This window comes from Vanacampus margaritifer, chromosome 16 (genome assembly GCF_051991255.1).
Source record: "Vanacampus margaritifer isolate UIUO_Vmar chromosome 16, RoL_Vmar_1.0, whole genome shotgun sequence".
In the NCBI taxonomy this organism is placed as follows: Eukaryota; Metazoa; Chordata; class Actinopteri; order Syngnathiformes; family Syngnathidae; genus Vanacampus; species Vanacampus margaritifer.
In genome coordinates this window covers 6,384,092-6,405,023 of record NC_135447.1, presented here as the reverse complement: position 1 = coordinate 6,405,023, position 20,932 = coordinate 6,384,092, and the positions used below count along the sequence as shown (strand labels likewise).

At 39.0% G+C, this 20,932-nt stretch overlaps 1 protein-coding gene across 1 annotated transcript in view; it reads left to right on the top strand.

Moving 5' to 3' along the window:
• The window catches only part of nlgn2b (neuroligin 2b), a 71,077-nt gene that overhangs the window by 28,859 nt on the left and 21,286 nt on the right, over nucleotides 1-20,932 (top strand). The window contains exons 3-4 of the mRNA XM_077546671.1: nucleotides 11,882-11,935; nucleotides 16,471-16,620. Of these exons, the coding sequence (XP_077402797.1) occupies nucleotides 11,882-11,935; nucleotides 16,471-16,620 (204 nt within the window). The remainder of the gene's footprint in view (nucleotides 1-11,881; nucleotides 11,936-16,470; nucleotides 16,621-20,932) is intronic.

The following is a 20,932-nucleotide window of genomic DNA, read 5'->3' as shown; positions in this document are numbered from 1 at the left end:
AGTTCATTTTGGGAAGTTTATTTTTAAGATGTGTGGAGTGGCTGGTCATAGAAAAAAATATATATTTGAGTTCAAAACTTGAACTACCAAAATTGAACTTTAAATACAACTTGAAATAATAACCATAAATTAAATTAGCAACAAGTAGAATAACGTTATATTAAAAATAAAAAGCATCCATCCATTTTCTTAACCGCTTTTTCCTCACAAGGGTCGGATAAATAAAAAATAAATACCTGCCGTGCACGTCTTTGCCTCTAAGGGGCAGTGTAGATACATAGAGATACAATTTACGTTAAGATAAAAAGTGTAGATGAAGAAATATGTTCTTAAACTTGTGTGTTATTTGTTATTTGAAACCTCCCTCTCATAAGTTTGAATGCTAATTCTTACTAGCACATCATTAGGGGGTTTCCAGTGACTGCTAGCAATACGATAGCAATGTTTCTAAAACAAAATACACTTTGTATTCAAATATATAATTCCCCAACGCTACAGCAGCAGTTGAAACTGCATTTACTAGTATTTAGTGTAAACGTTGATGTTTGTTGGGTTTCCCTCGCATCAGCAGTTATATGTATGTTTTCAGCACTTTGATATTTCTTTAAAATATAAAGTGCATTGCAAATTAAATGTATTATTATTATTATTAATATGTTTTGCATACTTTTGTGTTCTAGTGTCATTTTTGGGGGACCGCGTGGAGTTTTGTTGAGTGACAAGTTAGTTTGATTTTGCTACAAGGTTGGGAGGAAAAACGACAATGTTTGTGGCTGTACAAGATTATAAGCCGTCAGTATTTGTACACAGAAATGATCTGCGACTCAATGCCAGTCCTAGCTTTAGCATTGGCTCTGAACATGTGCGCATTCTGTACCAGTATGCCACTTTTCATCTCTCCAAATGCTATTACAGTGAATTTCTCCATGTAAACATCAATGTTTATCAGGTTATGCCTTTCTGCAAAAGGAAACCATTTGTGGTAGCGTTGTCGCTCTGCGTGGCAGTACATCACACGTACCAGGAACTGCCGGTGACTATTAGAGAACATACTTAGAGAACAACTTGAAAATGAAATTCTCAGTAACACCTTTTTTTCCACACATTGCTAATAGTGGATTGTATGTTTGAAGACAGCTGAGACAGGTTCCGGGTTCAGATGATGGAAACTAAGAATATTGCTCTCTTGTCCAAAAATGGATACAGTGAATGTAATCCGGTAGGAAACAAAGAAAACTAAAAATGTCAATTGAAACCTATTTCTAAAATTTTAATTCACAAATTAGTAAAGAACACATCATTTGCATAAAATCCACTCGTCCAATCCAACACTGGCTTGTACGCGCTGTGAGACAATGAGAAGTAACGTAATCACAGGGCGGCCATCTTGGGACAGTGCTGCTCGAGCCCTCATAACATTACAATGCAGCATGGACTTTGAAATAGTGGTAGATTGCCTCAACTCTTCCAAATTCTCAACTGATTTCCATTTTTGTTGTAGATATGACACAAACAACTATGCTGCGTAAAAAAAATAATAAAAAAATCTGTGATTTAAAAATTCAGCCTGAATCATAGCCACATTAATAAGGTTTGTAATAAACCAATCCGTTTCTAAATCCATCAAGAATTCAACGAGTTAGGAGTATTTAAGTGGATTAGTCATCCCCTGACCTAAAATGGCCGACCAGTGACGACGCTGCTGACCCCGCCTTGAGGCACCTTGCGTTCTTATAAATATCTATGTTTTTATCCATCTTGAAGGGCAGCCATTTTGTTACTTGCTGTCGACTGAAAATGACATCACTCTCACGACCAATCACGGCTCACCTTGTTTTCTGATGCCGAGCCGTGATTGGTTGTTACCTGCAACAAGTGACTAAATGGCCGAAACAGGTGGATTTTGCTTCCAAGTAACTCATATTCCACAATATCGCAATATCTATCAGAATGTGGTGTTTAGACTAGTGGGGGCGCATACAACATATTGTTGCAACCTGTAAAGAAAATTCTTGGTTTGACTTTCCCTTTAGTAAGTTGTGCTATGTTCTAGTGAAAAGCAAGGACAGAGCGGTGTGAGTGCCTTCCTGCCAATCCTAGTACCCTTTTGTGTTGGCATCACAATAAAATCTCAACAAGCCATTGAAAAACAAAACGCACTTGAGGAGTTAATCCTTTAGAATGATCACAATGGCGTATGAAAGGAGAATTTTAGTCAGCTTTCAAATTATCCGACTTCAGGGACACTTTAGTGGTGCCACTGCACACGTTGAGCATACTCACAAACAGAGCACTGAAATCCACTTCTCATTGGTGAGTTGCTGTTGTTTTTTTCTCTCTGCCTCTATGACGTTCTTCCGCAGTGTCTTGCACAACCAGGCAGCGCCGTCTTCCCATTTCCTCAAGACACACCTCAACTAGAAGGCCTGAGATCTTTCATTTTTATTGCTGCTAGGGCAGTCGTTTATAGTGCTGTGCTCTTTATTAAAACCATATTTCAAGGGTGGAATGGTAGAAGTGAGGAGGGTGCAGGAGGCAGGGGGGGGGGGGGGTGCAGGAGGCGAAATGGAGATCCGTAACGGCGTGTAGGCCTCCATGCGCTAGCAGCAGCTAGATGCAGGGGGGGTTGCTGTGTCACAAACCTTGTCAAGCAGACAGGCCACCGCAGACATGACATACCGCAGCTTCATCCCATTTACTGCAGAGAGGAAATGGAGAGAGACAGAAGACAGCTTGCACTGCGGCCACTAGCTCAGTGAACCGAACAGAAACGCTACTGAATGAGAGATGGAGACACTTTAGGTCAAACAGCGCGAGGGAAAAGCCCGGCTAAATGCTCGTGTATTGGTCAGCGCATTCGCTGACCACTGGCTACTACGTCATGTGACACATGTCGGCCCTACCAGCAGGCCCTCCTTTCGGGGCACACGGGGCGAGATGCTTATGACCCAAAAAAAGATGTTTGTTCTTATTATCTGTTCATGCGTTCAGTTTGTGTTCATTCACCAGTGGCCCCCTTCTCAAAAGAACAATTTTATTTAATTCAAGAAAAGAAGAAAAAAGAAATTCCCTTGAGCATATCTTTGTGTCATTTATTTTTGTATTGGCCAATTATGTCTGTGCAGCCTTCTGTTATTGTCTGAATACTGAGAGAGTTGACTATCCCCATCACAGTCATTATATTTTGCAACAAAAAGTGCTAAATGTTTGACGTTTTAATGATGGCGGATTGAAAAGAGAGCATCAATGTTCCTCAGTGGAGTCCAAATCTGTAAAGTGAAAACAAAATGTGTCTTGTGGGCGGAAAATCGGGGGGATTTTGAAAGTTAGATTTGTGACTAGATAGAGCAACAAAAAAATCTGAAAATATTATATACTAATGTATGGTATACTGTAAACATATAAGTGAAACATCATGCTAACATATTTCTAGAAAAACTCAAATGTTTATTTGACTTAAATCCTTTATTAAATAATATATCAAATCCTAGATTGATTGATGTATAATCATTTGGAAAACAATATTAAAAAAAATATATATATATACAGTATGTACACAATACAATATATACACATTTAAAAATTATAATTTATTATTAATATTGTAATTTATAATGCTTCGTTTTTGTTGTTGTTCATCCCTCCCCCCACCAGGCTTAGCAGTTTTCCTTGGGAAAACCCTGCATGAGTACTGAATAACTGAAACGAAGATTTATTTGCTGGAATCTCATTAAAGTCATTCTCATAGAATGTATTGATCCAGCAGGGTCTTTCTCTTACAACATAAAGAATGTTTTGTAGCAGTCTAAAGTAATCATATCTTACTAGAGTAGACCTACCTCCGTGTTCAACATCAACAGATTATTGCAGTCCTTTTCTGATTTTCGCTGCTCACAATATACAATAGAGGTGAAAGTATTGACGAATTTTGAAGATGGTGTAGCAAGGCGTGTTAGAATGTCAGCAGATAAGGATTTATCTTCATTTTGAATATCTGTGTGTGCTGTTTGTCATTATTTGCCCTCTGATAGACTTTCAATAATTGATAGATGATTCTTGACTTTTTTAACAAGCCGTCAAGGCAGACGTACTCTAATTTGGTCAAAATGTGGGAATATTTCCTATAAACATCTTTTGCGTTGTCATACCATATAACGATACGGTGTATACACGGCTGTTTGTCGTTATTTGCCCTCTGATAGACTTTCAATAATTGATAGATGGTTCTTGACTTTCTGAACATGCCGTCAAGGCAGACGTACTCAAATTTGGTCAAAATGTGGGAATATTTCCTATAAACATCTTTTGCGTTGTCATACCATATAACGATACGGTGTATACACGGCTGTTTGTCGTTATTTGCCCTCTGATAGACTTTCAATAATTGATAGATGGTTCTTGACTTTCTGAACATGCCGTCAAGGCAGACATACTCAAATTTGGTCAAAATGTGGGAATATTTCCTATAAACATCTTTTGCGTTGTCATACCATATAACGATACGGTGTATACACGGCTGTTTGTCGTTATTTGCCCTCTGATAGACTTTCAATAATTGATAGAGGATTCTTGACTTTTTTAACAAGCCGTCAAGGCAGACGTACTCAAATTTGGTCAAAATGTGGGAATATTTCCAATAAACATCTTTTGTGTTGTCATACCATATAACGATACGGTGTATACACGGCTGTTTGTCGTTATTTGCCCTCTGATAGACTTTCAATAATTGATAGATGATTCTTGACTTTTTTAACAAGCCGTCAAGGCAGACGTACTCAAATTTGGTCAAAATGTGGGAATATTTCCTATAAACATCTTTTGCGTTGTCATACCATATAACGATACGGTGTATACACGGCTGTTTGTCGTTATTTGCCCTCTGATAGACTTTCAATAATTGATAGATGGTTCTTGACTTTCTGAACATGCCGTCAAGGCAGAAGTACTCTAATTTGGTCAAAATGTGGGAATATTTCCTATAAACATCTTTTGCGTTGTCATACCATGTAACGATACGGTGTATACACGGCTGTTTGTCGTTATTTGTCCTCTGATAGACTTTCAATAATTGATAGATGGTTCTTGACTTTCTGAACATGCCGTCAAGGCAGACGTACTCAAATTTGGTCAAAATGTGGCAATATTTCCTATAAACATCTTTTGCGTTGTCATACCATATAACGATACGGTGTATACACGGCTGTTTGTCGTTATTTGCCCTCTGATAGACTTTCAATAATTGATAGATGATTCTTGACTTTTTTAACAAGCCGTCAAGGCAGACGTACTCAAATTTGGTCAAAATGTGGGAATATTTCCAATAAACATCTTTTGTGTTGTCATACCATATAACGATACGGTGTATACACGGCTGTTTGTCGTTATTTGCCCTCTGATAGACTTTCAATAATTGATAGATGATTCTTGACTTTTTTAACAAGCCGTCAAGGCAGACGTACTCAAATTTGGTCAAAATGTGGGAATATTTCCTATAAACATCTTTCGCGTTATCATACCATATAACAATATGGTGTATACACGGCTGTTTGTCGTTATTTGCCCTCTGATAGACTTTCAATAATTGATAGATGGTTCTTGACTTTCTGAACATGCCGTCAAGGCAGACGTACTCAAATTTGGTCAAAATGTGGGAATATTTCCAATAAACATCTTTCGCGTTGTCATACCATATAACGATACGGTGTATACACGGCTGTTTGTCGTTATTTGCCCTCTGATAGACTTTCAATAATTGATAGATGATTCTTGACTTTTTTAACAAGCCGTCAAGGCAGACGTACTCAAATTTGGTCAAAATGTGGGAATATTTCCAATAAACATCTTTTGTGTTGTCATACCATATAACGATACGGTGTATACACGGCTGTTTGTCGTTATTTGCCCTCTGATAGACTTTCAATAATTGATAGATGATTCTTGACTTTTTTAACAAGCCGTCAAGGCAGACGTACTCAAATTTGGTCAAAATGTGGGAATATTTCCTATAAACATCTTTCGCGTTATCATACCATATAACAATATGGTGTATACACGGCTGTTTGTCGTTATTTGCCCTCTGATAGACTTTCAATAATTGATAGATGGTTCTTGACTTTCTGAACATGCCGTCAAGGCAGACGTACTCAAATTTGGTCAAAATGTGGGAATATTTCCAATAAACATCTTTTGTGTTGTCATACCATATAACGATACGGTGTATACACGGCTGTTTGTCGTTATTTGCCCTCTGATAGACTTTCAATAATTGATAGATGATTCTTGACTTTTTTAACAAGCCGTCAAGGCAGACGTACTCAAATTTGGTCAAAATGTGGGAATATTTCCTATAAACATCTTTTGCGTTGTCATACCATATAACGATACGGTGTATACACGGCTGTTTGTCGTTATTTGCCCTCTGATAGACTTTCAATAATTGATAGATGATTCTTGACTTTTTTAACAAGCCGTCAAGGCAGACGTACTCAAATTTGGTCAAAATGTGGGAATATTTCCTATAAACATCTTTCGCGTTATCATACCATATAACAATATGGTGTATACACGGCTGTTTGTCGTTATTTGCCCTCTGATAGACTTTCAATAATTGATAGATGGTTCTTGACTTTCTGAACATGCCGTCAAGGCAGACGTACTCAAATTTGGTCAAAATGTGGGAATATTTCCAATAAACATCTTTTGTGTTGTCATACCATATAACGATACGGTGTATACACGGCTGTTTGTCGTTATTTGCCCTCTGATAGACTTTCAATAATTGATAGATGATTCTTGACTTTTTTAACAAGCCGTCAAGGCAGACGTACTCAAATTTGGTCAAAATGTGGGAATATTTCCTATAAACATCTTTTGCGTTGTCATACCATATAACGATACGGTGTATACACGGCTGTTTGTCGTTATTTGCCCTCTGATAGACTTTCAATAATTGATAGATGATTCTTGACTTTTTTAACAAGCCGTCAAGGCAGACGTACTCAAATTTGGTCAAAATGTGGGAATATTTCCTCTAAACATCTTTTGCGTTGTCATACCATATAACGATACGGTGTACACACGGCTGTTTGTCGTTATTTGCCCTCTGATAGACTTTCAATAATTGATAGATGGTTCTTGACTTTCTGAACATGCCGTCAAGGCAGACGTACTCAAATTTGGTCAAAATGTGGGAATATTTCCTATAAACATCTTTTGCGTTGTCATACCATATAACGATACGGTGTATATACGGTGTTATTTCATTTCTTCACTCAATGGTGGTTGCGAAGCGAATCAAAAAGATAATAAAATCAAAATCACCAAAGTCTTCTGAATTCCCATCCCTAATCATCACACTGCTTTCTATAGTCTCACAGGGTAAGAATTTCTTCTAGTGCGTCTTCAGTTTTGACGGAACGTGATACTGCCACAACATTAATAATTGCCTCCAGCACAAGTGCTTCATCATTCACACAGTATGTCACAATCAACCAAAGCCTGGTTAACCATGAAGTGCAGTCATGTGTAGTAAGCATGGCACTTTATATTCCATCCATCCGTTCATTCATTTTCCGTGCCAATTATCTGTTCAGCCTTCCCCAACTGACTTTGGGCGAAAGGCAGACTTAACCTTGCCTGGTTGCTAGTCAGTCACGGAGCATCTCTATCGTGCTTCTGTCTTATAGTTTCCTACCTCGTCGTTTTTCTACTCTATGGGCCAATGTAGCCCTCTAGCCCAAGATGCTAAGATAGCATAGCGGGCTGGATCGCTGTTCACAATTTTATGGGATAAAGTAGAAACACCATTTATTCATTGTTCTAAAGACTCAACCCTCTGCACCTATTGAAAACTAAAATACAAAGCAGGGATTGTGTTGTTACTAGGCAGACAAATGTATGGAGCAGACATTTTGGCAACAATGAAATTTAATGCTTGTCTGCTACATACCTCTGTGTGATGACAACGACTGTGAGTAACTACAAACCCCCTTAAGAAAAACGGTGGAAGCTAATATTATTATAACAACTCCATGCAGGACAAAAAGGCACATGAATGCTCATTTGAGCCACCCACCATTTTCTGGAACTTTGAAGTATCCCTCACGTTACATTTTACTGGCTGAAGTTTTTCCGTCAGTTCATTTTGAATGGAGCAGGAAGCTAACCGGAAGCGAATTTGACGATCGCGGGCAGAAGTGCTCCCGGGGTGTTCGTGCACATACTCCACTGGCACCCGTTAGATTGTCTTTGGAAACATATTTTATCTCGTAAAAAAAGAAGAAACAAAGCAATGAAAGTGTAAGGGCGTTTTACTAATTGCAGTCAAATACTTCTTATCATCTCGAGGTAATGAAGTATATTTCGGATTCAGTTGTGGAAAGTGCAACCAACATTTCAAAAGGCACAGAATTTAGCTCACAACCTCAGAACAATGTTTTTCTTACATGATCAACTCTCTCGTGGATACAGTTGTTTTTGAGTGGAGCCCATCCTCACATCCAATGCTTTTCTTTATAGGCATTAGAAAATGAATGAAATCAGAGTCATTGCCATTAAGAAGAGAGGTGTGGTCTTAGAGTGGTGCTAAGTAGTGGAAAATTGCTGACAAGATGGAGGACTAATGTGCCTTTCTATCCATTACCGGTCTGCCTACCTGGCTGTTCTCTATTAGCAGCGTAGCTCAGGACCAACTGTGCCTTTTCTCTCTATTGCGCTAAGTACTATCTGGATCAAGCGTCTTCTTGGTGGTTTAGGGGAGGATGCAGGAAATCCATTCTGCATTGATCTTTTTTCCATTTAGAAAGAAGATAAACATTTTATGTCAGGAAGTTGGATTCATATAGACATATGGGTTGAAAATGCGGCATTGCTACGGCAATGTGTTGTTGCAGTGCCTTTATTCAGTTTATACCAGAAGCCTTTATTTTGATCATTTCTTTGGCGCAGATTCAACCTTAAATCTCAGTTTACCGTGTCAAACACGTCAGCGCGCTATGAATCAAACAGTTAAGACAGGAGAAAACGGCGGAATAGTGCTGCTGGGCAGGTAGGAGTAGCGCAGCAACAGATGTTTAGGACCTTGTTAACATGCTTTGTGCAGCATGTGTGGATTTAATGAGTGCGGCTTTGTGAATTAGAGAGTCCTTTAATGGCTTCCTTGAAGACTCGACTGTACAGATAGTGGCTCCAAAACAACAGCAGACACAGCTGTAGCTGAGGGCAGATGGAGAACTCTATTGACGGAACAAAAAGAAAAAGCACATTGATGGGATCCTTATCAGGGAAGGACTTACAGGGGTTGACATAAACGTGTGTTATTGGCTGTGCCCTATGGAGTGCTTATTTGGCTTTACTGTTGCAGCTTAATGTGGGGGTCCTCTTTTTGACCTTGGTGACAGATTCTGTATCGAGAGCGACCTGAAAATAAATACCCACAATGGCCACAGTTAATTTGTTGGTCTGTTTATTTGTGTTCCTAAGTAACACGTTACTCCAATATGTGCATATCTTCCGGTAAGGACTAATCTAACAAGTTACTTTTTCCACTCAAGTAATCAGACTATAGTCGCAAGTATTGTAAATCATTAATGTGCAGAGTACACTCTAAAAAAATGTGGGTGAAAAGTAACCCCATTATGGATTTTTTTTTAACTCTTTGACTGCCAAAAACGTTAAATAACGTTTAGTAAAATCCTATGGAGGAGTGCCAAAGACGTTAAAAGACGTTTGTTTCAAAACAGAGGTGAAACTAACCATTTTCTATTGTTGATTACTGAAGAACGGAATAAGGTAGAAACAAACTTTTTTTTCTGATGAAAGATGAGAGTCCAATCTTTAATTTGGTAGTATGTGTGTTTCCATAGTCCAAACACATAATTTTCTATGGACCTTGAAAGATCAGTCAAAATGCTTAAAATCGGCTGGCACTGGCGACAACCCGTTTCTGAAAACGTCTGGCAGTCAAAGAGTTAATGGACCGATCCACCTTTCTGGGTTGTTTTATACAAAATGACCCAAGTAAAGGATCTTACCAATATTTATGAGTTGTTTTACACAAAAAGTTGACCCAGGTAGAGGATCGGTCCATTTTTTACCCATAGTTGGGTTATTTTTGACCCAACTGTTTTTAGAGTGTATATTATTTAAACTTGACAAATTTAAAAATACTGCTACTTGTCTATAAATCACTGAATGGTTTGGGTCCTGAATACATTAAATGAATGCTGATTGAAAACAAGCCAACAAAAGCTCTGAGAGCTGCAGACTAGGGAGAATTAGTAGAACTCAGAGTTCAAAGTAAACACGGTGAAGCTGCATTTAGCTGTTATGCTGCACACTATATCATGCTTATCTTTTAATTATTTTAGAGAACTGGTCTTATTTCGTTACCCTTAAATGTTTTTAAAACATTTTGTTGTGTGTTTTAATGCATGTTCTTTTAGTTAGCTACTCTTGCTTTCTTTGCTTTGCTCCTGAATCAGGAATGAGCTCATTTGGATGTTTGTCTTCAGCGTCTCATGCATCACGCGGAGACTTTGATAGCCCTGCAACAGCATCCTTAGGTGAACTTTTAATGCCGCAGCTTTAGTTCGGCGAATAGTCCCGCGTGAAGGAATCACTCGGGCCGGCAGAGAATTTGAGGGTAAAACTTTACAGTCTGCAGCCAATATGATGCATGGGATTGCATACAGTTTTATTGCGGGGCAGGAAGTCAGACATTCCCATCACATAGAATCCTGGTTAGTTTTTAAATAAAACAGTCTGGCAGAGTATATGACAAACTGCAACATTTATGTGCTGGTTGTTGGCATCCGACCACAAATCACAGAAATCAATCACTCGGGAGGTGTTGCATCATGGGATAGATTAGAAAAGATATATCTGGAGTGCAGCACAGCCATTTGAAGATATGTGAAAGTGAAGTAGATCATTAAAATTTTCAGAAAATGACCAAACCTCTAGTTCTGAAGCACTCACCGTGGGAAGTCGTGCAGAGGACAGCCACAGTGGGACTTTCTTAGCTACAGGCAACAAAGCAGCCCACTGAGTAACATACCTCATCTAAGAAAAAAAGTATGGCTGATTAAGTCTAGACTATGAATCCAAAAATTACATATAGAATTTAAATCAATATGACAATGTAAGAAGCATTTACAGGCGAAAATGTCATAGAAAATAATAACAAAGTCCGGAGGCTCCTGGTGGTGGGAGGGAGAGTTGCAACCTAAATAGCCACTAGTGTATTTTCTTCACTGGCCCTTCATTATCTGTTTTGTTTTGCAGTTTCCAAATAAATCTTTCTGATACAAAGTTCGTTTTTATCCCCAGTGTTCCTGTTTGCTGCTTTACTTTTGTTCACACTGAGCTTTACAGGAGTCGGATTGTGTTGCTGGAAAGATAAGCTCCGCTTGTCCTGTTTTTGCTCTTTCAGTATAATAAATGATATACTTACTAAATAGAAACCGCAGCCTTTTTATTTATGCGGAAACAGTATATTGTCGCACACTTATTTTGGCCGCCTGTCACAGTCATGGATCGACTTGCTTTTCTGAGTGAAAAGAGTGATTATTTGATTCTTCGCATTTTTCTTCACAAAGCAGTACGGTGTCAGGAACGATTAGTGGAACGATGGAGGAGAAGCAGCCCTCGGGGGTCATTCACGAGGCAGTCCGTGACAAGATACTAAGCAGTTTAAACAGTTGACTTTTGGGTTATCCTCTCATAAAAACTGTGTAATCCTTAGTAACAAGTGTATCATTAGCTGTGTGGGGGGAAAACAAAGTTTGCCATTATGCTATTTTTCTCCATCTTTTTTTCCGGCTTGTCTTTGAGTTTTTGTGTTGCTACAATCTTTTAGAATTTTCTTTTGTCCCTGTTTCAGGTCCACTCACGAAAAAACAGGATGAATCTACAATGAACAGACCAAGGGATGAAGGTATTTTATTTGCATGATATTTTTCAAACTCCTTCATGCATGTTATGTAGAGCCTTGTGTCCTGAGTCCCCATTTTTTGTCCCCCAATTGTTATTATTATTGTTTTAGTCCAGTCAGCAAGCCAATTGTTTGGACATAGAGTATGTATGTCAATCACAGTCTTCATTTCTAACTATTTACTTTCACATTGCCGTTTGCATTCTCATTGTCATCCGCAGCTAATCGCTATAGCGCCTAGCAGGCGTGTTTTCATCATAAGCGAACTAGAACTACTTCCTGCTTCTATGGCAAAGAATCATGGGAAATGTAATCCTACTAACTAGCCTAATGCTGCAGTCAATAGCTGCCGGGACCGAGCAAAAAAAAAGTTGGATAATGGTGAGTGTATGTGCCTTGTTTAGCGCTGTTGAACGGTCAACCAAGATAGCATTTAGCATTAGCTAAAGTAATAAGATAAGCACCGGTCACCAGATAGACTAGCGATTAAATGTTTTAAATGGTGAGAATTTATTGTATATTTCAATACACATTTTCCACTGCTATGTATCGTTATTATTTTCGCCGAAATGTTGCCTTTTTTGCTTTATTTCTTGAAAAGATCCACTACATGCTAAGTGCTTCAAATCAATATTTAGTCATCCTTAACCATTTTATTTAAGCAACACTGTCCTTTTTCCAAACATCGTGAACTACTACTAAATACTGTGTGATGTTTACTTCCAAAGAAAGAAGCCCTTGCTAGTTTAATGATGCAGTGCGGGCAGAGTGTGCATCTGTTCACAGTCGTGTGCCCAGACCTACTGTACACAACAAAGTATTATGCACACATGAAGCTCTTTCCATTTCCATTTACACATGCGTGCTTGCTTTAGCACTTTGCATGGGCGCAGCTACGCCTCAGCGCATTTGCTCTCATTTGCTCCAATGTGTGTATTTGCGCAGTAAAGAAAGAAAAAGATCCACGCAGGATTACAAAAGCAGGAGGAGGAAAAACTGGAAACAAGGAAAGGGGAGAAAAAAAAACACAGTGAGCACAATGGCAGGGCAATGAAAGGGAGAGTGGGGGGGAAAAAAAGAGAAATAATGATGAGATGACATTTATTGCGCTATGGACGTGATGGAGATGTAGAGAAAGAGGGGAGCAGCGAGATGAGCTTGAGATGGTAAAGCTTGACATTTATGTCAACACGTTGGATGGATCAGAAGGGGTTGCGAAGGCCACAACTCCTCAGTTAAATGCTTAGGGTTGGAGTGGGAATTGTACTCCAAAAAGCCCATTAGTTTTAAGTTACCGTATTTTTGTAACCATTATTAGGCCCAATATCAATGAATGGGGTTTTAAAGAAATATTTGCATGCTTAAGGTGCTCCGGGTAATAAGGCGCATTATTTTTGTGAAGCATTGTATGCTAAATAGTTTATTATAATTATACTTTTATATATATACTATAATTGTATATTTCTTATATATACAATAATATATAATAATAATAATTATATATTATTTAAATATATATTCTTGTATATATATATATATATATAATTTATATGTTTATTTGAGAGATTTAATGCTATTATGCTAGTTTATGCTAGGCAATATGGTTTTGAGGTTGAAGTCCACTTAGACTTTTCTTTCTTATCCACTTTTCATGAAGGTATTGTACGTATACATGAGTTTTTATTTATTTATTTTTTTTATCTTCAATGAATGGATTTTTACTGCCATTTAGTTTCAGATGTATTTTTGGAGTACTTCCCACTCAGAATATGACTGCTGCAATGAAAAAAAAAAAACAATGATGGTAAAATAAAATTATAATATGATATAAGATTTATACAATTAAAAACTATTGTTAATTGTTTGGAAACTAACTAACGCAAGCAGTCCCAACCAGCCGCTCGCATGGAAGTGTTATGTGTACTTATTCATTCACTTTGTAATGTCATTTTTACAAAAACAGTTTAGGCCTTGACATGGCAGCTCCATGTCAAGTGATTAGTTTGTGTTTGCCTAAGAATTCAATTTTCAGATGATGCCTTCATGCAGGCGTGTGGCTCTTCTATACTGTCCTGGTAATGCAAGCATAATTGAATTTGTTTACAGATCCTCTGGGAAATCACCAGAATTGTAGAATACACCCGAGAAGAGCGGCGTGTCGGAGTGTTGGGACAGAAAATTGTTTAATTTTTTTTTTTGTAGCTGTCTGCTTTAGTCACTGGTGCAATCCTTAAAACGTTGCCGCTCTCAGTGTTCTGCATTTGTGTGCGCGTGCACGCGCGACGGCGAGTGTCGCACCCGAGACGATGTGCAACCTGAGATTCAGGTGGTGATGCAGACGGCTGTGCGAAGACGTGAGTTGAATCCGTTACCACGGCAACAGGCATTCAGCGAGTCGGTGCAATGGAATGGCTGGTGCAGTTCTATTAGCGAGAGGCAGTTTCCATAGCGACTCAGCATCGCAGCTGCCGATGCAAGCATTGTGCATGTGTGTGTCTTTGTGCGTGTGCGTCTATGACCACGGTGTGAATGTGAGTGTTCATTAGCGTATCCCGCTGTGTATGACTGGCTTTTTAGCATCTCATGTTTTTTTCATCCTCGCTATCATGTTGTTGTTGTTTTTTCTGGTGTGAACCTTCCATCCACGTTGTTAGCCCCCCCACACACACACACACCCGACCCCGGTACACATACACATACGAACACACGCACGCACACACTTAGGTTCTGTCACGCTGTCCTATTTTCATCCTCTTCCTCTCTGTCTTATACCTCTTTATCTCGCTTCCTCTGCTGCTATCGTCCCGGCCCCATCACAGAGCGCTTTGGCTCATCGGGGTAAACAGATGCTGTGGCTGTTATTTATGTTTCCACTTGGTCTGCCTTTCATACAAATTATACACACGGCCTGCACAGCGCAGACACTCATTTTAACCGGGCTGCACCCGACAGAGCTGTCAGAGCTCGGATTCTGAGACCGTACCAACGACGCAGCGAGAGGGGTCGTATTTGAAAGGCGAGGCTGGCACACTGATGGACTCAAAGACACCACAAATAGAGAGTGCATCCGAGCTGGCTGCACCAACACGTGAAGGGGGGGGGGGAGTGATTATGAATTTGGAAGGTGCCATCCTTGTTTGGGACAGGAAAGGGGATGCGTGGAAGTCAGAATTTGACCAAAAAAAAATTGCACTGAAGCATAATTGCCTTGTGACATAGATGTGTTCATATTTTGCAACTTCTTTTTTTTTTTTGCTAATGTTTAAACTGATGTCTACAAATGCTGTCTACATGTCCTGGTCATTATTTTGACTTTTTAGTGCATGTTTGTTGAAAGCTTGAATTTGGGTAAAAAAAAATAAAAATTGTGTGTTTGGCGCCATCTTAAGGTTGCACACTGGGATTGTCGTCGACGATGTCACTTGTTCCGCATGACGTAGTCGCCCCCCGCCGCCACCCATCGGCTCATTCCCGTACACACCTCCTTAAACGCTTTCTTAGCGAGTTGCTGCTGTCAATCACAGCCAGACCACGCCTAACCCTCTCCCCATTCGCAAACCCAACGGTCCTCCAGGCAACACCCCCTTTCAAGCGTCGATTTCAAATCTTAGTGAGGGGTGGAGCGAGAGTCTGACGTCCTGTTGAGTTATTTTTTAATGGTTTAATGGTCACGTGTTTTTGTACGGAAACAATTAGTAATTTAAAAAAAAGTAAATCAACGTACAAACTGAATTTGTTCCGTGAGCCTGTTTTTACCTCAAAACGTTCATAAGTCGAGGTATATGTTTCCATTCAAATAAATGGAAATGCAATTAATCCGTTCCAGACACCAAATTATGTTGTTTACATGTTATGATTTTTTGTCTAATTTCAAATATTGTCTGGTTGAAAATAGATACAGTGCATCGTAAAAATAAGCGAAAATATCTTATGTTTTTCTTTTTTATATATATATTTTTTTTTTACACAAAGCATGATCCAGGGAACTTGCCTTTTTGTCATGTTTATAACATTAAGGCAGGAAATGTTAGAATTGTGATTGTAAGTAAGAAAGTGTGCGTGTAGGCGGAACTTCCAGCTGCAGACACAATATCTTGCTGCCGCAGGGAGAGGACATCGATTTTTTGTGTCTTGTTTTTTTTTTTTTTTTTTTTTTTTAAGAGATTCTCTAATACAATAAGTACTGTACATATCATATCATTAATCAGAAATCCAGGCGACCACTGTGACAATAAGCGAAGTGAGCATTACGTTTGTGCAATGCGTGAAAATCAAGGTAACAAAAAAAAACATAGCCATCCAAACATAGCCATCATTTGAATTGCTGAGATTAGAGTGTTGAACGTGTTTGCGTAACTGCACACCTTATCGCAGTCGTCCCCAACCTAATAAAAATAAAAATCCACTATGTATTTTTATATACCTGTGCTAGCAGCACAAACACCATAACAAGGTTAAAGCGTTACATATATATATATATATATATATATATATAGAAAAATTTATAATTTTATAAATTTTGTGTGTGTCGTCCACAGATATTCGTGATCGACGCAAGAAGCCAGTGATGCTGTTCATCCACGGCGGCTCCTACATGGAAGGCTCGGGGAACATGTTTGACGGCAGCGTCCTTGCGGCCTATGGAAATGTCATTGTGGTCACCATGAACTATCGACTGGGCGTGCTAGGTAAGTGTGGTGTTACACGTTATATTTGGTGCGAGACGCTTTTGTCCTTTCGACATGAGCCATTTCACCTTGGCTTCGATCCATGTCTTCCAGAAGTTTCTGTCTAATACTGTAAAGTGTGGAATTTGGATTGGCAACGACTTCTCAATAATTTCGTAGTAAATTGTCATTGCATTTGTATTACAAAATGGACCCAAGATGTCACAATTGTCCATGTCGGACATTTTCCAGTTGGATGCAATATACTGTATGTTGATTTCAACCCAATAGGAGTCTGAAGCTTAGGTTTCAGGGTAATTATTTTCATAACTTTTGTTCATAATAATTTGAAAATGAGTTCCGATGAGAACTTATCCTTTCTTTAACTTGGGAAAAAAAATCAAATTTTTCAAGAGACACCTGGGCAAGAGGGAAGAATTTCAACAGCTTAGCTTATGTGACATTTATTATCACATTTTGTAGAATCAGTTTGAAAATTATCCGTCGTTTTGCTTATCATAATGAAAGTTCACACGACGAGGATCATTTTTGCTGTTAAGTTCTTCAGACTTCACCAGCTGTAGTGCTGATTGTTACTTATTCTTACACGGAATAGATTTCACAATAACTGGTGCTCATCTAAGCTGAAAATCAAACTTGGAAAATCAATTCATGGTTGTGTTAATGCATCCAGCGAATTCAGAACCACAAAGTGCCTTTGGCGTACATTCCGCCAGGGAAACCTAGAGACAAATGTGTGTCTTTTATAATCAGTGTATTTTAGGATAAAGTGGCAAATGTGTCCTCTCTGTCACAGTTTTGCTGCACAAGCCACAAATACAGTGGACTCCCGTGTTTACATTCACCATCATCTTTTGCACACATTCTCTGCGCTGGCTTCCCAGTTGGGTAATCAGATCTTGTTTGGTGCATCCTGCCTGTTTCAACACTTCTGAACAATGACAAACATGGGGATGAGAGTAGTTTAGGATGCCGTCCAAGAATGGCATTGCATATTAACACAGGGTAACATGATCCAGGCCGTTGGGTAGAGGCCCAGGGACAAGGACAAAGTGAGTTTGATGACTGCAACCTGCAGCTGTATCCTGCTCACTTCATAAGTTGGATCCTTTAAACATGCTGTCACACAAAGTCAGAACCATTAGCGAGTTGAGCATGTGATTGTGTTCACAACTTTCTACATGAGAAGTTCTCCTAACTGTCATTTTGACAGAGATGTCTTCAGTGGCGTGTTTGTTTTGCTACAAGATGTACCCAAACATTGTTTGTTGCGGAATGTAATCAAATCATGTGAGCATTCGCAAGACGGTGCTGTTTGAGACGCGCTCATGCGTTCAACAATATGTGCAGATTTGTTTATCTGGAGAACATTTTGTGTTCGCCTCGGTTGCTCGGAGTCCCGCACTGCCCTGCTGTCGCGTGGTGTTCCACAAGGTTCACTTCTGGGGCCTCTGCTGTTTTCATTGAATCTTCTTCCATCTTAACTCTTTGACTGCCAGACGTTTTCAGAAAAGGGATGCCATGGGGGCCAGCCGATTTAAGCATTTTTGACTGATCTTTCAAGGTCCACAGAAAATTATGTGTTTGGACTATGGAAACACACATACTACCAAATGAAAGATTGGACTCTCATCTTTCATCAGAAAAAAAAGTTTGTTTCTACCTTATTCCGTTTTTCAGTAATCAACAATAGAAAATGGTTAGTTTCACCTGTTTTGAGAAAAAAACGTATTTTAACGTCTTTGGCACTCCTCCATAGGATTTTACTAAACGTTGTTTAACGTTTTTGGCAGTCAAAGAGTTAAGAAAAAATGGTATTTCCTTCCACTGCTATACGGATGACTGTCCCACCTATGTCCCACCGATGGCCACTTTTGTCCTGTCTAGAGGAAATCAAAGCCTATTGGTACTGAACTTCTTGTTTTAACCGTCTTGTTGTTTTTGCTCCATGTACAGCACTTTGTATGTAGCGGTGGTTGTTTTTAAGTGCTCTATAAATGAAGTTGAGTTTACCGCTCTACAACCATTCCATTAAGATGCCGACAAAACATGTATTTAAAGCGGAATTGCTCCCAATTCTGCTTGAGTGATTCTGAGGCATGACAGTGCCCTTTATTCTTTTGCGATTGTTGTAATGTGGTTATACTTTCCTCTATCTCATTCTCACATATATGCTTTAAATAGGTTACTGCACTTAGCTGATTATCCTTTCTCTGTGTGTGTGTGTGTGCGTGTGTGTGTGTGCATGTGCATACATGCATGTGTTTTGCCAATTTCCCTATGTCAAGGGGTCTGCAACCTGCGGCTCTGGAGCCACTTGGTGCTCTTTAGTCCCTCCCCCACTGCGTGTCCCTTTTGAGCTCTCAAGAAAATAATACTCTTTTACATATTTGTTTTTTAGATAAAATATTAGAAAATCAAAAAATTACCATAAAATGTCTGTAGCATTGCAAAAAATAACAAAAACAAAAAAATATATTTTAAAAAAAGGCAGAAGAAAAAAACTAATTCCTAAAATTACCCTAAAATGTTCACCAAATTGCCAAAAATGTCAGAAATTTTATTTAAGAAAAGACAATAAATAAAATGTTCAAGAAATAACCATAAATTCCAAAAACAAGAGAAGAAATCCCCAAAATTACCATTAAATGCCCACAAAAATGTCAAGAAAACGCAAAAAAGTCTAAAAATGTGAACCACAGTAAGAATGTGTAAGTGCATGAATAATGTATCCATTCCATTGTAAAGCGTCTTTGAATGTCTAGAAAAGCGCTATATAAATCCGATGCATTATTATTATTATCATTATTATTATATCTAGGTATATGTAAAAACGGAAGATAAAAGATAGAAGAAAATGAATGTGCATGTATTGGATGCTGCTGTCATATTATTGTGTTGTGGTGCAGTTCCAATTAGCTCTTGGGCCCTCAGTACATTACACTAACCAGACTAATTTTTTCTCATTTATTTAACCTAAAATGGCTCTTTTGACAGTAAAGGTTGCTGACCCCTGCCCTATGCGCATGTCATTTAGTGTGTGTTTGAGGATTATTTAGTTTGCGTGCCAAGTATGAAATATATATATGAATAATGCACCATCCATCTAATTTTTTAATGGAGTTCCTCTCTGACACTCCGAATTTGAGTCCGAAAAACACCAAGCCGTACTGTATTTCAATAGTTTTATGCTCTAATCTTTTGGTGTTATCCTGTACTTACCTGGCAGCAAACTTGTTTTGTGCCATCCTCATTTCATGCGACGCCTGCACCTTTAAGAGGCTGATAGTGGATCAGGAATAAGGAAGGAAGACAGAGCAGGGGAATGGAGGCGGATGAGCAAGGGGAGAATCATAGCGAGACAGTGAGAGAAACAGAAGGGGGAGATGGGAAAGGTCTAAAAATAAACCTTCTGAAGTGCCTTTTCAATCTGCGGCAATGCAAACTATTCATTCAAAAGAAGGCTGCGGCAGTCGCTCCAACTGCACCTCCACATTGACTACGGAACGCTACATTTTGATATGAAATATTAATTACCGGAGTAAAAATATGTTTGCTGCACGTAGCCAGGATCAGAGGTGTGGTGATGGTTGAGATCCTTCCTCACCTTCTCCTGCCTTCCTCCTGCTCCGGGCTCAGAGAGCCTTCTGATTTGTGCTGCACAGCCATCTGTTCACACTAATTAACTAATTAACTAATTAATGAACTCCGGAGAAAAGGCCCGCCATCCTGGGTTCTGAGAGTGAGCACGTTTTTCACCTCAGGAAGAAGACATGTATTTCTTCTTCTGGATGCTGCCAAATTTCAGATGGTTGGCTGCACCTGTCTTGAGGTATTCTTCAATGGATACCACACATTTTAGAAGCACAGTTTGAAACTAAGGCCAGGTACACACATAAAGTCTTATTTTGCCCCATCCTGACCAAAGACGTCAAAAAACGACTATTTTATGTCTTGTAAGATTGTCCTATAGGTGTGTAAATAATTACATCGTCATCTTAAAGTCTCGCTGATGCTATTTTCTGTAACGTTTGTCCTCCTTGGGGGTCACGGGTAACTGGAGCCAATCCCAGGTGACTTTGAGCAAGAGGCCGATCAGAGGGCACATACATCTACAAGCAATTTTGAACCTTCAGCTAGCATGGCCTCAGTAGTCGTCACTCCTCACTTAAATGTATTTAAAAACAATCGTCAGGTTTGTTTTTGCACAAATGTTGCTTTCAATCAATTTCGCAATCTGCTGCCTTTTCACAATTCTGCTCTTCGACAACTCGAACGTTGCTCTACAAATGGAGCTGCAATTATCCCACTC